This window comes from Branchiostoma lanceolatum, chromosome 1 (genome assembly GCF_035083965.1).
Source record: "Branchiostoma lanceolatum isolate klBraLanc5 chromosome 1, klBraLanc5.hap2, whole genome shotgun sequence".
Lineage (NCBI taxonomy): Eukaryota > Metazoa > Chordata > Leptocardii > Amphioxiformes > Branchiostomatidae > Branchiostoma > Branchiostoma lanceolatum.
Window position 1 is genome coordinate 34,465,315 of NC_089722.1, and position 18,249 is coordinate 34,483,563.

Genomic DNA, 18,249 nt, shown 5'->3' on the forward strand with positions numbered 1-18,249 from the left:
AGTTGAGCAGATGTGGACATTATCAGGCATGAATCATGCAAATGAGAGCTTCATGTAGCTAATTTATTCGGAAATGTTACAATAGCCTTCTTTGCCAAGGTAAGACTTTCATACTTTGAACACATTGTGTTTCTTGGGTAGAGAAGTTGACCAACTGACATAAGTCGTGCAAATGAGGCATTTATTTGCATAATAAATGGGAAACATTTATGACATGCCCCTAAAAAAGGTTAACATCAGTCGGCAAAGGTATGGGGTCGTGGAACTCTAGTTCTGATGTTTAATGGAGATGGAGAGTGATAAAGAGACGTTCTTTGCATAGTGTTTAATGTTTCGCCCTGTTTATTTTGTCTTGATCATTCTCACAATAACACTCTCCATTTTAATTCCGGACTTCCATTTTAATTCCGGACTGACCTCCCATATCTCAGCAACCTTACATCTACTTGAGCTAATATTGTAAACTATAGGTAAAAATGATTTAAGAAATACGTAGCAGCCATTGATGACCCCCTGTGGATTAGCCCAAATCTGCAGAATTCTGCCGAAATCTGCAGATTTCTGTGACCTTGAGCCAGAAATCTGCAGAAATCTGGATCTTGAGCCAGAAATCTGAGACTTGAGCCAGATTTCTGGCTCAAGTCCAGATTTCTGCAGATTTCTGCAGAAATCTGGGACTTGAGCCAGAAATCTGGGACTTGAGCCAGATTTAGTCCCAGATTTCTGCAGAATTCTGGCTCAAGGTCACAGAAATCGGCAGATTTCGGCAGATTTGGGCTAATCCGCAGGGGGTCATCAATGGCTGCTACGTATTTCTTTCATCGATTTTACCTATAGTTTACAATATTAGCCCAAGTAGATGTAAGGTTGCTGAGATATGGGAGGTCAGTCCGGAATTAAAATGGGAGTCCGGAATTAAAATGGAGGGTGTTCAATGAAACTGTAACTAACATTCTGACTAGTCGAATCCCTGACAGTAGAACATTGGATTGCCCACACACTATTTACATGTACACTAGACACACGTGGCCGGGTATATGCGGAAATTTGGAAAATTGTGCTCCCTTAATTGTTTTCCTCAGGAACGGCCTCATATCTGGCTGGACTTCCAGTTCAACAGCATCCTGTCTCTGCATTATTACGCGTTTGCCAGCGGTATGTACCCGGTCAAGGTCATGGGCGTGTCCCTACTGGACCAACAAGCTCAAGACTTCATCATCTGCCGAGAGGGCACCGAAAAGGACGAGGGGAGGTGCAGACAGCGGTGTCATCCAGAATGTGACGGTGGGGAAAATGTCTCAAATTATTGTTCTTAAATCAAAACGTAAAGAACAAAAAATATTCAATAACTGGAAAGCATTTTTACTGTGATATTTCAAAATAGAATGGGACTTAAAATATCATTGCTGCTTTTTATTCAGTCTTAATCATTGTTTGAACCCAGTAAGACGCTGGTGAATCTATGAATTTAAATATACTTTTGTCGCGTGGGGGTGAAAAGTCCTTTTAGAGATTTGACATGTCCTATATTATAAACATGTGTGAGTGGATCAAATAAATCTGCCCGGATATCTAACTTGTATAATTTAATACACACCTGGTGTGTTACGCCATGAGGTATCTTAACCAGTACCAATACAAAGGAACAAAGAAACATAAAAAAGATCTTTTATGATTTTACTCTATCTTACAGGCTGTAGGACGACTGGATCTGACTCGCCAACCGACTGTATCGCCTGCCGTCACTTCAGCGTCGCCTACCCGTACATAGACGGGGAGCCCGGCTCTTCCATCTGTGTGTCTGCCTGCCCGGAACACATGGAGTTGCTGACGGACACCAGCAGGTGCACATGTACGTGCTGATTTTCCTACGTTATACTATTGATGTAATTTGTTACCTAAGGTTCATGGTGGCAATCATTCTAATGATGGGCTAAGTAGTATATAATGTAGTCTAAGATAATTTCCTTCTTACATGTTTAAATCTGCAACCGGTTATACTGGATGCTGCAGATACCTTGAACACTGTCTTTTGCCATCGGTAGATCTGCTTGGAGATAAGCTGTGATTCAGCAGGTATATATCTCGCCCGACGAGTCTGCGAGCCCCGAAGGACACTTTCGATATGGTGTATGAGGGTGTTTTTTTTTCTCAGTATAGCCATGCTGCTCACCCTAGGCCTAATGGGTATACGCAGTATTCCGTTAAGCACAACAACCCGGAATGTGTGGTTATTCGGGAAATAGTGGAGCCTTTCCTCCGACATTTTCTGTTTCTGTTGCCACTGAATTTCGGAAAGAAAAATTGATTTTTTTTTTAGATTAGGAACGGGACTTTTTGCTCTTGTTCTCAAGGACGCTGTATGGAGAAAACGAATTTGCCGGCGTAACGTTTTGATATATGTCGTTGTGTATAATTAATCGACTATTGCAATTGTTATTTCTGTTGTTCTATTGTTTGACAAGTAAAAAGAACCCTCCTTCATTGTTAAGGGATGAGCCTATTTATTCGTGACGTTTCTTCACTTCACTTGGAACATCAGTTCCAACCTCGGTGTTAGCGAGGCCAAGTCAAGAGTATCTTTGACATATCACTTACCTGATATGATGACAAGTTGTACTGTGTATGGCTTAGACAGATCACTAGTTTCCTAATTCAAAACAAGCATTTCTCAATCCAGAAAGACAAGGTTGTCGGATTTCCAAAGCCGTCGGGAACATTCGCGGATTATTTGCATGCGGCGCCCCATCTTAGCAGTAGTAGTAGTCCACTGTTTTCTGCTCCTGCTGCAGAAGGCGCCCCATCTTGGTTATGTAAAACGCTGTAAACATTTAAGCTTGCCTCATTCTGGGTAAATTCTGATAATGTGTATTTTAGTCCATTTAGTCCACTTCTGCACTTCAGTGCTTACTTTCTTATCTCAGGTCCATTTCCTTGGATTTCGTGCCATTCGCATTATATCATTACGTATCGTCTTTCCAACAATCGCGGATTTCGAGAGATTAATTTACCCACGCAGACACAACAACTTGTTCTGGGTGCAATTCCGAAAATGGTACACAATATATTCCTTCACTGTCCGCTTCTGTGTTTCAATTCTTCCACAGTACTGCTTCCTTATATTTCGATGGATTTCATTTCAAGTTGTTTTTTTTCATATTGCTTGCCATTTCGATCTATTTCGCACTTTCTGTACGTCCCATTTCGTTCCACAATAAGATGTGACAGAATTGATTTTTTTAACATTGCTTAATCAGGCAAGAAGCAAATGGAGGCCAGCAGTGAAGGAGGCAGAGTGACCTGTGTGACGGACTGTCCACTCACACACTACCTTGATGGAAGCGTCTGTAAAAGTACGAACTTGAGCATTGGAGTAAAAATGTATTCAAGCATCAATTTATTGTCCTTTTTATTGTACTAAATCTTTGATGTCTTCCCCCTTATTTGCAACCATTTTCTGTAAACTTTATGGTGCTGTATATCCTTTACAAATAGATTTTTCTGTACATTTTTTAGAGTGCCATAGCTTCTGCCAAGATGTCAGCAAACATGGAACCAACGTGTGTACGGGTCCCAACAGTAATCAGTGCAACACCTGCAAGTACGCGGTGAATGGGGCCTGCTCGGAGGGCTGCAGTCCGGGTCAGAAGGCTGTCAATCAAAGTACGCTGGATTGAAGACGATATACAAGCATAAACTGACCTGTTGCTGCGAAAATTCATTTTCATAACTGTAAAATGTGGTGCTTGAAAACGTATCATTGAATGAATGAACAATCGAACGAATGAATGAATGAATGAATGAAATCATTTTATTGTACATCAATACTTCGAGGGGCTAGGGACAGAATCGTATGATTTTACCAACATTTATACCGAAAGGTGTCAACAAAATGCTCGAGTTGAATAGATAAAACTGTTACACTAGATTTGCTCATTACAGTTAACTTCTTTTCGCTTCTTTGTACATGTGTGGATGTGATATTTCCCTTTGATACAGTTAAAAAGTACGATTCTTTCCTTATGATGCAGTTTACGATAAAACATCTAATCTCAGAAAGGGCGTTGGATTGGCGCTTGCTGTCACTGTAATAGACAGATTGTTAAAATAAATGAATGATTGTTGAAAAAACTGAGGACTTGACAGGTAGTTAATGATTACGTGTACATGATGAATGATAGGCTCCTGTGTTTCCCTCACCAGGTGACGGTTCGTTCCGATGTGACCAGTGCCAGTCCGGCTACAAGTGTGAGCGAGGGGACGAGGTGGAGGAAGTGTGTCCGGCAGGGACCTACAGCAACCAGGACAGGACCGGTTGTGGACAGTGTCCGGCTGGTCAGTACAGCAGCTCGGGATCGTCTTCCTGCACACAGTGTCCGGCCGGACAGTTCAACCCGCGCAGCGGCGCCAGCAGCTGTCAGACCTGTTCTGTCGGCATGACCAGCAACGCGGGGGCCACCAGCTGTTACGGTGACGTCACTTGATATTCATTTTCCCTCTGATGAACATGCTCTACATTGGCCCTCTATTTTCTTGCCTGCTTTTTTCTTGACTCTAAATGTCCTAATAGCTAATTGAAGACTAAACTGCCTTTTCCACAGAAGACACTTAGTTTTAGGAAAAGTGTTCGAGAAGATATAGCCCATTAACATTAACTTTGGAATAAAACTACAGACAGTTTTGGTTGTTTTTTAGCAAATATTTGAAATGACTTTTACAATGATATAGTTAGAACATTGGAGTGGGCATGGACAATTATTACCCGTCGAGGTCAACACAGCAGTGATATTTTATTGTTTTCTTTCCACGACGTTTGTTTAATTCAACGTTATACATCTTCCACATAGAGATCAACGAGTGTGCTTCCAACCCTTGTCACAACGGTGCGCATTGTGAGAACCGCATGAACAGTTACTACTGCCAGTGCACCGCTGGATACAAGGGAACCAATTGTGAAACAGGCGAGTGGACTATCGATGACATATGTGGCTCAGTAGTTATCCATTCCTGGTCTGGACGAAGTTGTAGAAAGTTTGAATCTCTTGAAAGTTTGGTGGCGTCTTTCTGGTATAACTGTTAGGGTGTTTGGCCCAGACCCCAGAGGTCCTGGGTTCGAATCTCCTGACATGTGACCGTCGTTGTGTACTTGGAAAAGACACCTTTCACGACTTTCCTCACTTCACTCAGATGAAAAGTGAGTACTTAGCTCAGCTCCGGTTCGGGACGACCCTCGTATAGGAGTTCAAATGGAGGAGAGCCACATCTCGAGCACGCCTTTGAAAGAGTATATTGTCCTTGTCAGTGAGAGTGGATCAAATAGATTTAAATATGCAGCTTGTATTCTTCATCACAAACCCGGTGTGTTACGCCATGAGGCACTTCATTTTGTATGCAATACAAAGAAATCTCGACTCTTGGCGCTCATCCGACTTTCATCCGACATACTTGATAGTAAGCGACGTTCAGCCAATGGTCCACTCGTCATCGTACGTCTTACAAGATCAGCTGAGAGATTATTACCTTCGCCTATGCTTTTGGGAGCCTGTGTGTGTGTGTGTGTGTGTGTGTGTGTGTGTGTGTGTGTGTGTGTGTGTGTGTGTGTGTGTGTGTGTGTGTGTGTGTGTGTGTGCGGGCGTGTGTCTGTGTGTAAGTGTGTGGAGGTGTGTGGAGGTGTAGGTGTAGGTGTCTGTGTGTCTGTGTGTGAACACGATAACTTGAGAATGCCTTGGTGGATCGTCTTCATATTTTGCACGTCGGTAGGTTTTCATGCGTATTTTTCATCTGCGACAGATATCAACGACTGCTCCCCCAACCCCTGCCGACATGACGGGGTCTGTACGGACCGCGTGAATGGCTTCTCGTGCGCCTGTAAAGCTGGGTATGCTGGGGATACCTGTGAAACGGGTAAGATCAAATAGTCAAATGTGCGACAATTAACTTGGTTGCAGTAAGTCGTATGTTTGTTATGTTTATTATCATTAGTATGTGTGTGTGTGTGTGTGTGCGTGTGTGTGTGTGTGTGTGTGTGTGTGTGTGTGTGTGTGTGTACGTGGCATAGTAGATGGTATTCAAACAAACGTAAACATGTAGTTCACATTACGTTACCATTAAAACATAATCATGATTTAACGTTACACTGTTGGTGCTGGAAAGTAGATAAAAACCATGAACCTTAATGTAGATGTTGTGATTATAGAAAAGTGTGCACAAGCTTCCTCTTCACCACTATCGCACATCCTTTAAGGTGGAGTCACAAAGCTGAAACGTTGAATAGGTTTCCACAAAAATTTACCCTTCGTGAGCAGTACTGGAACTGCCACAGAGACGTTTCAGTTTGGTTTTCCGTATATCATTAACCGATACAGATGGAATTCCACGCTAGCATTGGTTGTAATTCTTGTACCATTTTGTTCTCCAGATCTGGACTATGAGATCCGTCTCGTGGGTGGGAACTACGCGCATGAGGGGAGGGTTGAGATCCAGTACCGAGATGGGCCCTGGGGGACGGTCTGTGACGACAGTTGGGACGCGAACGACGCGGCTGTGGCCTGTCGACAGCTCGGCTACCGATACGGAGTCCATGTGGCGCTTACCGGACAGTTTGGACCAGGCTCGGGAGGCAGAGAAACTATATTTCTCGACGAGGTCGGCTGCTCCGGATCGGAGTCAAACTTGGACCATTGCTCGCACGACCCACATGGCACCCATGACTGTGGACACAATGAAGATGTCGGCATTATTTGCTCAAGTAATGTGACCTATTTTTCCATCTTTTGTTAGTTGCTGACATAGACCGTATAGTTACTGTACCCATTTCTTCTTATATGTGTGAAATAGTAATGCCATGTTATATTTGCTTTGATGATCTATTTATTTATGCATCGTCGCATCAAAGACTATTACTTTATTGAAATCAATAAGATAAGTTAAAATATCTATTCTATCATATCATGTTTCCTGTGATAAGAAAGCTTATATGGTTTGACTTTCCAGGTACGTATTCATGTAACAATGAAGAAGAATCCTTTTACATTGGAATTGGTTTTACATAAAGAACAATCGAGATAATCGCTAATAAGTGGTTCGTCATGTCCAGCAATCAGTGGTCAACAAAAAATATGTTTCTATATTTCTCCATGTATGGTCAGTGCTGCCAGAAAAGGCGCACAGGGCATGTAGTAAGAACATGATTCGTTCACAACAAGCAACACAATCAAGGCGTTTGACACGAATAAAAGCCAGCTCATGTCTTACCTTTGTCTGTTTAGTTTGTCGCTCAGGATGGAAGCAACATGGCGACCACTGCTACCAGATAACGGGTGACGAATACACGAAAACGTGGAGCACTGCCAAGATCATCTGTGACGATGGTGGCATCCTCGCCATGCCCAAGGACCAAGCGACCAACGACTTTCTCGTTAACATGATCAGGGAAACATCCACCGAGACGGGAACCTGGATCGGCCTGGATGACTTACAATCAGTCGGTACGTACGTGTGGGATGATGGCACCCCTCTCAGCTATACCAACTGGGCGCCAGGTGAACCCAGCACAGGTCACGAACGCTGCGTCATGTACTTCTCTGGAGCAACCAGGGATGATCAGAAGTACAAGTGGAACGACTCATCGTGTGATACCAAAGCCATGTTCATCTGTCAACAGAACAGGTAAGCATATCCCTATGTCCTAAACACTCCTGTTTCTGCAGTGTGTTTGGGTGGAAAAAAAATCCTCTGAACTGATATTTATTCAAATTGAGTCGTCAATTAGGTCAACTCCAGGTGTATCATAAAGGTTGACATCATTTGGCAAAGGTATGAGTCCGTGAAACTCTGGTATACATTTCTCTCCAGATACAGAAGGTAACACACCTTTCTAATGCGGTAATTCTAATGTTAATTCGAAATTTTCACAGGTTGGAAGATAATTATGAGTAACTGGAACTATGATCATTTCTATATTGACAGGCATTATTGACGACCAGCGGCATGAGGACCTTCGTGCGGATGATCTATGGCAGCATCTGGCTACTGCAGTTGGGTCACCTGATATGTCTTTAGGTTCCCTGTATTTGTTTTCAACCCCATCACTTTGTAGGAAATACACAGGGGAATTTGATTTCATGAAGTATACATTGCGAATCAGAATAAATAGATAAAAAATGCATTTTCGGCCAGATTCTGATAAGGAAATAGATAACCTCATCCTCGGAAGGAAATAGGCCAAAATGTAAGAACACACTTCAAGTGCATACGGTACTCAAGACAACACAGCCTTATCATATGAGGTTGTTGGGGAAAATTGTGATCTTCAGTATCATAAGCCCCGTTTTTTCCGCCTTCCCCACCTACCTCTGCCCCAGGTCGGAGGCTCAAAGGACAAGGGGGGTAGTTTTTTCAGAAACGTGTTGAAGTCCCTCTCCGTGCTCTTCATTTCAGCAATATGTGGATTGGTAGCGGTCTACCGCCAGTCGCAAATCCGGCACAATCAATGAACCGCGCATACCTTTTTTGCATATGGCCAGTAGTATTCTATCAGCTGTAGAGACAAAGTAACGACCCTGTATTTCAAAGTAGATAACAATTTTCCATGAATAGGGCCGAAATTTTTCCACAGAGGCCACAAGGCAAAATACTGGACGGGGATGTCAACAACGCAAATACTGATCCAAACTACTTACTCGCGAAAGTGGCTACAAACTGCTTATCCAAACTAGCTACTCGCAGAAGTAGTCATAAGTGACTATTTCAAGCTAGTTACTCGCGAACGTACTCTCAGAAGTAGTTATAAACTGCTAATCCAATCCAACTAGTTTCTTGCGGAAGTAGTCATAAATTACTCATCCAAAGTTAAGTCTGCCTGTTACCTACAGCTTGATATATAACTTTATAAATGCTTCAAGGTGTGGAAGATAAAACGATTTTTATGGTATAGAGGACTTGCCTGACTTATGTGTCCGTTTTATATTATGATAATGGTTACTGTATATGATGATAACGTTAATGACCTGCATGATCTCGGTGTGTATGGCATGATCGCTTACTACTTTCGTATAACCGCCGACTAAACCGTCGAGTGAGTGCAACCACGCCCTATGACACCGTACACACATTAGGGCGAGTCATCCATCCTTCAATGTATATCAACCCATGGCAAACTATGACGGAAGAAGCTACAAGCGATTAATTCAACTCAGTTCCGGAAGTAGTCATAAACGACTAATCCACACACGTTACTCGCGGAAATAGTTAGAAACGAATAATCCAACATAGTTCCTTGAGGAGGTAGCTATACACGACTAATTCAGTTTTCGCGGAAGTATCTGACAGTGTAAACTACTTACTATATTCCCCTCTGTAGGAGGGAATATTGATATTTCCCTCTGTAGGAGGAAATATACTGTTTGTGCTTGCCTGTTAATCTTCTTTCTTCTTCTTTCTTCTTCTTTCTTCTTCTGTTTTCTTCTGTCTTCTTTCTTCTTCTTTCTACTTCTTTCTTCTTCTTCTGCCAAAAACCGGCAAGTAGATGTGGGGTGGTAGCTCTTCTGATGGTATTGCAGAAAGTTATATGGACTATGGTACATGGTACGGATATTATGTTAAGAGATGTTGGTTCCTTTAGAAAAGGTGAATACACCTGGCAACAAATTATGCTAATGAGGACTTTATTTGCGTAATCTATGCATAAACTTGTATTTCCCTTACCGTAAATGCCGTGGATGTCATATTTGAGATGTAGATACCTTTAGAAAAGGTGAATACATCTGAACATAAATTATTCTAATGAGAACATTATTTGCTTAATTTATGCAAAAACTTGTATTACCCTTACCGTCAAAGTTGCATATGTCATATTTGAGATGTAGGTACCTTTAGGAAAGGGGAACACACCTGGCCATACAAGTCTATGCATAAACTTGTAACTTTACCGTTAAAGCTATGGATGTCATATTTGAGATGTAGGTACCTTTAGGAAAGGTCAGAACACCTGACAATAAATCATGCTAATGGGGATCTCATTTGCATTATCCATTCATTTACAAGCTACGGATGTCATCTTTGAGATGTACGTACCTTTAGAAAAGGTGAATACACCTGGATACATATTATGCTAATGAGGACCTGATTTGCATAATTTATGCAAAATTAAAACTTGTATTTCCCTTACGGGGAACAAAAAAAACGGAACAACATTTACATTTAGACCCCGTTGATGTCATATTAAGAAACTTGGCAAATGAAACAGGCCTTGCAAATTTTGTTATCTTATTGTTCATATATTTTTCAAAGAAGAATTACTAGAAACACATAAAACATACATTTTCAAACTTTTCTCAATTACATTAGTTATTTCACCAAGTGGAATATACTATCGCGACAAGGAGGGGAAGACAGGACAAACACCGTGGGAAATGGAGTACCTTTTGTGATCTTATTTGATCTTATACGAATGTGTGTTATTACGTTATGTTTTTATTTGATTTGATTTGATGGATGGTTATCTAATACTTATGCATGTTACTGCGTTACATTCTGATTTGCTTGATGGTTCCTTATGTTCCTTTTTTCTTGAATAAAAACAAACTTTACGTATGCAGTGTACTTTTGTTGATTTTTCGTATGTTCCTTTTTTCTTGAATAAAAACAAACTTTACGTGTGCAGTGTACTTTTGTTGATTTTTCGTATGTTCCTTTTTTCTTGAATAAAAACAAACTTTACGTGTGCAGTGTACTTTTGTTGATTTTTCGACGTAGCTGTTCATGTGTGTGTGCGCGCGCGAGTGTGTGAGTGCGTGTATGTGTCTGTCTGTATGTTTGTGCGTGTGTGCATGTACTAGTATGTGCGTGTACGCCTGTGTACACGCATGTACAAATGTATGTATGCGTCTTTGTACCCGCGCACGTATTTCCTGTAGCCGTCAGAAATCGTATATCAGGAAATCGTTTCATTTCTCAGATATCTACCCTGATGTCTTATCTTAATTATCCTCAATACTAGAATAATATCATAGCAAAAAAGCAAATATGAAGGCTGGTAACACAAGTAATCGAGTAAAACACAGACAAGAAAAGAGAGAAAGACAGAGAAGTTTCACAGAAAAAGCAAGAGATGGCAAGAGAGATAGCGAGAAAGCGAGCGAGGACATTGCTGATGACAGAGGCGAAAAACGGCTGCTCTAAAGTAATTTTGAGAAAGTAGCTGCAGATAAGATAGGAGAAATCTTTATTGACACAACAAAAGTACAGCGACTTCCGTAAGGTCTTCTACAACTATACATACAAACAACAACAGGGGGATACAAAATAATTAACCTATAAACAGCTAGTAGCCATACAGCACATGGAGCTAAACTACATAATAATGCTATACACAACTTTATTTGCGAAAATTTTATTCAAATTAAGTTTGTCTACAGGCATCAAAAAGTTTAATTAGCAGCATGCATCATCATATGGCAAAGAAGAGGTCGCAGCATACAAATGCTAAAAAATCATCTACGATAAATAGCGATATACTAACCGTATGGAATCTATTGCTGGTACAGTTGTCTCTACAACTTCAGTTCTTTCTTTTCAAACTTATCTTCGAATCTTGAAAAAAATGCATATACATGTACATCCATGATACTTCCATATAGCGGCGAATTATTCATCACAATTAACAGCACCATTGATACTCAACGAGATAAAGTATCTGCCATCACCGGAAACAGCTGGAATCTTTAGCTCATGCTACAATTTGACCTGATGAGAAATTGATCAAATTATAGTTCATTACAAATATCTATCCTACACAAATAGTGTCAACAGTAATGAACAGAATCTTGCTTACAAATGTTGTCTTTATTGATTATCATTGCCTGCGGCCTACTTTTATCATACCATGCGGGTAGTTATGGCTGTTAAAGCGGGTGTCTCACTGGACTGCGCCAAATTGCGGTCGGGAAATCAGGCCGCCTTTGCAAATTTGCCACTTTTCCCCTATGATCCCACTGATGACACGCAAGGCATTTACGTATGAAGCCCATATGGGCAGGTCCTACAAACAAAATGTCACATTCTCAGTTTTGACAATCAGATACACGATAGATTCAAGATTTATTGGAAATTGCAGTGTCGTCACTTAATAAACAATCTACAGTGATAAAAAATGCCACGATGAAAGAATGTCCACTTATAAATTCTCGAATTGCGAATTTTTTTTTTAAATTTCCAAATATTATCAATTTCAGTCCACAAATGACGCCGATTTGCGAATGCCTGTGAGAATGTTGTGACAAACCCGCTTTATGATAATAGTAGTCATTCACCAGTCATGGTTAATTGTGATAACCACACAGTACATGATGATAAGATATATCAACTATCCGGTTATCATAGTCTCACACAGTATGTGGTAATAATACTTTACTGGTTATCAGATAATAGCTATTATAATCATAGACCGATTATGATAGTCACATGCCTATAGTTATAACAAGACAGGTCTCCTCTAATTTTCGTCTAGTCGAAATGCATTCATCACGCAGGAAAAGAAACAATAGAGAATCTAGATATTATAACGTGCATAACACAATACAACAGGGGTTCATATGTCCGATGAATAGCATACAAGTCTCTCCATGACATAAAGTGTTATTGTTATGTAATTGAGTTATAAGTGCAGTGCAATCATAAAGGAATATATATCCAGGTTGAATCTTGACTCTTCAACCATAATCCAATTGAAATAACGAGTCCAATAAGGGAACTCAATTGTTTATTGTATAGTGCCAAGATACACCCTACGTCAACTCACTATTCATATCAGTCTTTACTTGCCCAAATACATGGTCATTGGAACGGCTGCCGCGACGCTGACGATGTACAAAACAAGACACAACCTGTCCAGGACCTTAGCCAGCAGGGTCTGTCACCGCCTCCTCATTCTTCATCGCCTTGGTCAGCTCATCCACACTGACCGTCAGCTTGGAGAGGCAAGACGAAATGTTGGACTCCAGAGCTGATGTCCGGCTCTCCCCGTTGTCACTACCACTTACAGTCTCAGCGATACTTTCACCGTGGATTACTGTCATGTCATCTGCGCTAAAGGTAAGGTTGGTCATCTGTATGGCATTCTGTTCCATAGGACCAGCCTCGCCAAGGTCTTGCTTTGCGAGGTCTCCCAACATCAGCATCCTTGATAAACAGCAAAGTGAAGGAAACAAAATGACGTGAGTGTTCATGTTCATTTGCATGTACAGTCCTATATGTCAACAGAATAGCAACATTATCACCACCATTTGTTGATCGGTCCGTGCATGTAGTGCTCTAGATATCCTATTGTTAACATATTTCAACTAGAAACAGAACCCAAAAAGAAAGGAGATCACTTTCTTCCGTAACAGCTGTATGCTTTGGGAGCAGTACACACGTCCCGTCCCGTATGCTTCTGAACTAATAATCTGCGCATCACACTGTCAACAGAGCTCTTAGTTCTGGCTCGAGCTTTAGCTGCCCGGTTATTTTTCTGGCAATACTAGGAGTCAACGCGAATGTGGCCGCCAATTCGAAATCGATCTGACAGTTCGGGAAACGGCACCAAGGTGGTGTCATAAGCGGCACTTTTGAAATAATATTTTGATTTGAATTTGGAGACAGATTGTGGGCGTGATCCATTTTGTCTTTGAAATCATTTTCAGAAGCCAAATACGTATCTCGAGTTAATTGAAGCAACCAGTAAAGAACAGAAACGAGAAAGTCAGAGAGATTTATACCTCTTGGTCGATGTAATGTAAGGAAAGTGGGGACATCTTACGTTGGATGCCGAAAGGTAATGTTGAAAATTAACAGAATGGGTATCAACCAAGCATTGATATTCTCAAACACAAATAGGTTACGCTGGGGATCCCGGGAACAAATGCATTAGGCGACTGTATGTGATGCTGATATAGGGATGAATAATGTTTACCTTGCCATGTAGCGGAGAGAGAAAACCTTAGCCGACGGAGACAGACTCCCCTGCTTGTCGTGAATTACAGTGACGGCCATGGTGAAGAAGAGAAAGACACCCATCAGGCCCATGCACACGATGATCAGCGTTGCTGTGATATTGGATGCAATAAACAGTTATATTTTCTAATGAATTCAACAGTATCCTAGTAAAAGAGCCGTATTTACTCAAATAGGTTAAAACAATTGATTGCAACAACGACAAAATCAATTATATATTGATATCTATTCACCGAAAAATGGTAACGCCCCCTTGACAGGCAGAACCTCTGTGACAAATACGAGAGACACGACCATAGATAACTGAATGGTCACTCCAAACGAGATCTGGTCTCCCTTGTCGACGGGCATGACGAAGGTGATGATCATCAGTACGACCAGGATGACGCAGGGTCCAACAGTAGTGGCGATGTGGAACAGCGGGATCCTCGACAGTTGTAAAGCAAAGCACGCTTCCCTGTTGTTTTTGGTGAACATAGTAGATAAAGTGTCACATGGGCGGTTTGCCGTGCCTGCTGCAGAGTGCCCCCCTTGGCATTCTACGTTGGATAGATAACCCCTACAAATCACTGAATACAGACTGAAGGACACATTCCTTCATTTTGCCAGTACACTATATACACAATACTGATACTGGAAAGGTTGCAGGGTATTCCAAGTCGACATTGAAAAACCCACATGTGTGTCTGTACAATATTACAAAAATCTGCTGTCTCCTTACCACCTGCAATTGAAATAATGTAGATACTAGTAATCAGCACCTGTATATTTGCCAACCAAATGTCATGCAGTTCTTCCAGGCCTTCTCCTATCTTTAAAGTTGTTATTGGGCTGTTTTCTGAAGCCCCTGTCACACGTATGCGTATAAGCAACTCCGTGTGAGTTCAGTATCAAATTTTGTCAATACGCCGTTGTACGCTGAAAATATCAAATTTCTTGAGTTCTGCGTGACGCACATATAGCGTGTGAATAACGAATTCAGTGCATCCATTGCGTATGAGACACGTATGATTTGCAGATGAAGTGCGCAATACTATCATCCTTGCAGCGAATAGCTGCGTATCAGGTGCGTATATCCTGAACGTATTCCGGACGCTCACAACGTCTGCCGACCGCATGCCTGACGGCATGACGCACTGTCAACTACTGCTCAAATTACGAGCTTATTTGGTTGCATTGATGTTAGTAGTTACCTTGAACTGTTATGGGAAGACGCCTCTACAACTGACGACAAGTAGGACTTTTTGTATATGTGTAACAGGGACACTAGTTTTACTTTTGGGACACAATGAGAGTTATTATTTACCCTGTTTATTTGATTGCGTTGCTATCAGTAGTTATGTAAACTGTTATTGGAAGACGCCTCCACAAGTGACGACAAGTAGGACTTTTATGTGTGTGTCACAAGGACTCTGCATATGTGTGGGGCATTTTAATGATCATTTACACTAAAAGTTACGTACACCATATAGGTTGAATTTGTTTCCTCTCTGCCCTTAATTATATTCGATACTCGACCAATTAAATACCAAATCTGGAATGCGCGCCAGCTCTTCGTCGAATACGCTATGCGTACGCTATCCGTACGCTATCTGTGCGTTTGTTATACGTTTCTGATATGTCCAATGCGCTGCTCGATCGCAGGACGAACGGCACTAATTCGTGACATGTATTCTTATTCGCTATACGTTCGTTCATCGTGCGTTGTATCTGCACTGCAAGTCCGCTATGTGTATGCTGTTCAGAGCTCGTGCCGCAAGAGATGCGTATTACCGCGTATAAAGGGCGAACACATAGCGCACTCGACCGATGTACTTATAGCGTCTGAGCTGCGAAACAACGTTCGCACGAACGTTTTGGGTAGTTCCAAAAGTATGAGGCGTATTGGGCCGTACCTTGCGTATGCCTGCGTACTTAAAACTTTCACAAAACGATTGAGATACGCATTACAGTAGGTGCGTATTGTGTGTACGCCTGCGTATAACAAAAATGTTAATACGCAACCCACACGGACATGATATACGCACAAGTGTGTTAGGGCCCTGATATTGCCTTTCACCACGTAATCAATGTGTTTCACAACATGATAGATCTATCAGTATAAGTATACGTGCCTTGCCATTTTGTTGGTTTTTGGCTACAGAAAACAAACATGTTACTGGTACCCCGGTCTGCTTGATTTTGATCAGGGAATCGAACTTTCGAGGGGCGTCAATCCTTACCCCTCTCCCATACTTTACACGATGTTACATGTATGCGTGCAAAGATAAGCGTTCTAATAACCTTCGCCGAGAAGGTTATGTAATGGGTCCTGCAGCGGAACTTCCTGTTTTGATAGCTCATGTTCTGGACATGCTATGGCCCTGATTTTTGAGTGGTAGATTGTTCTTTGAACATAGAGAAGTGGTATAGGTGTGGGCCCCCTAACGGCTTGGAACTGCAGGAGCAGTTTTCCTTCAGACTTTGAAAGGGAATAACTCAAGAAGGGCTTGATGGATGGTCATGCTTTTCGGTAAGTAGATAGCTTGAGTGATGATTTACATAATCAAAAAGTTATCATACAAATCAGTATCTAATTTGCATAATCAATGAGGAAAGTCTATACATCCGCCGAATTTCATGATAGGACTCTCAAACATGTGACATATGTAACTGAGGAAGAGAAAATATTCATAGATATGAACTATGCAAATGAAGACCTCATTTGCATAATCAATGAGAAAATACCAGAACTCAAGATGGGGTTGACGAACGAGCTTAAGTGATGCTTTGTATGATAAGACAATGATTATGCAAATTAGATTCTAATTTGCACAATCAATGAGGCAATTTCAAAAACCCACTGTGTTCCATGATATGACAAATATGTGACATTTTTAACTGAGGAAAAGAGGAATGTTGATTGATGATAAAATATGTAAATGAAGACCTAATCTGCATGATTAATGAGAAACTACTATAATTCCATACTGGTAAATGACGGCAAGTTCATACCTGTCATTTGGAAGTAATGCGAATGTGAACATCGTTGAATTAAATTATGCTAATACGAACCTAATTTGCATAATTGATGATGAATGTTAGCATAACCTTCTTTGTTAAGCTCATACTTTGGACAACTTTTGTTATTTGATCACATCGTATCTATTGTGTCCTAAACGATTATCACCTGATATAGTCTGTATGGTATTATTCATATCAAAAAGAATACCAGTAATGACTTGATTCCACTTAAAATTCATGTAAGATTAGGAGGATTCATTAACAACAATTTTTAATGGATATTCAGGAAAATTACATTATCTTCCTCTTTCGGCGGAAGGGAAACAGTCGTTTGTGACGAGAAAGCATTGCCTGGATAACAAAGATAGCGTTATCTTAAGGTAAGTTTAAACCTTACCTGATGTTTGTGGCATAAGCAGCTGGAGCAAAGTGTACACAACAAGGATCTTGCCAACACTGTTGGTCAACTTTTCAATGTATTGCTTAAAAGCACATTTCTTATTTAGCAACTATCAGCGTCTGTTGTCTGTTTGGAGTGACATGCCCTTATTGTTGGTGGTTCGTATCTGACCAATTAGGTTCTCTCATCATCAATCATTCGTCATGACAACCCATAGACACCACACAAAGGTGGCATGACAAACATTATGCTTTGAAAAAACATTGGAATATTAGGAAAAACGGAGGCCATACATACAGCCATTGTTAAATGGAGTGTGGGACTGTATATTACATGATACAATGAGCCCCGTGTAAGAGAAATATTTTCAATTCATTTCACTTTTATGCCCTAGATTTTTGATGTTGTGAATGAGAGCACGATTATCATATAGCAATTAATTTTCTGTTAACTTTAAGCGTGACACGCCCTTGTTGTCGGTGCATCGTATCAGACTAAACATGAGGTCATCGGTCATCAGGTGACATCCCGAGTACACCACACAATGATGCATGGAAAACGTTACCACTTGAAAATTAGAAAAAAATTGAAGCAGTCATTGTAAAATGGAACATGGGACTGCATATTGAACTAGAGTTCCACGACCCACACCTTCGGCAACTGATCTTAGCCTTTTCGAGTGGCATATCGTAAATATTTCAATTCATTATGCAAATAAGGACCTAATTTGCATAAAGTATGTCAGCTGATCACCTTATTTACCACAAGTTGTTCAAAGTATCAGATTCTTATCTTTGTAAAGAAAGCTGTTCATGTGCACCTTTATGCACCCAAAATTGCAGCTGTGTACCTAA

At 41.0% G+C, this 18,249-nt stretch overlaps 1 protein-coding gene across 2 annotated transcripts in view; it reads left to right on the forward strand.

Moving 5' to 3' along the window:
* Nucleotides 1-10,593, forward strand: part of LOC136420918 (uncharacterized) — a 30,248-nt gene extending 19,655 nt beyond the window's left edge. For both annotated transcript variants that reach the window (XM_066408059.1, XM_066408050.1), the window contains 10 exons: nucleotides 1,083-1,284; nucleotides 1,694-1,852; nucleotides 3,258-3,353; nucleotides 3,517-3,663; nucleotides 4,204-4,470; nucleotides 4,848-4,961; nucleotides 5,791-5,904; nucleotides 6,419-6,748; nucleotides 7,269-7,668; nucleotides 7,969-10,593. In XM_066408059.1, coding sequence (XP_066264156.1) covers nucleotides 1,083-1,284; nucleotides 1,694-1,852; nucleotides 3,258-3,353; nucleotides 3,517-3,663; nucleotides 4,204-4,470; nucleotides 4,848-4,961; nucleotides 5,791-5,904; nucleotides 6,419-6,748; nucleotides 7,269-7,668; nucleotides 7,969-7,978 — 1,839 coding nt within the window. In that variant the 3' untranslated portion in view covers nucleotides 7,979-10,593. The remainder of the gene's footprint in view (nucleotides 1-1,082; nucleotides 1,285-1,693; nucleotides 1,853-3,257; nucleotides 3,354-3,516; nucleotides 3,664-4,203; nucleotides 4,471-4,847; nucleotides 4,962-5,790; nucleotides 5,905-6,418; nucleotides 6,749-7,268; nucleotides 7,669-7,968) is intronic.
* Nucleotides 10,594-18,249: the final 7,656 nt, after the last annotated feature.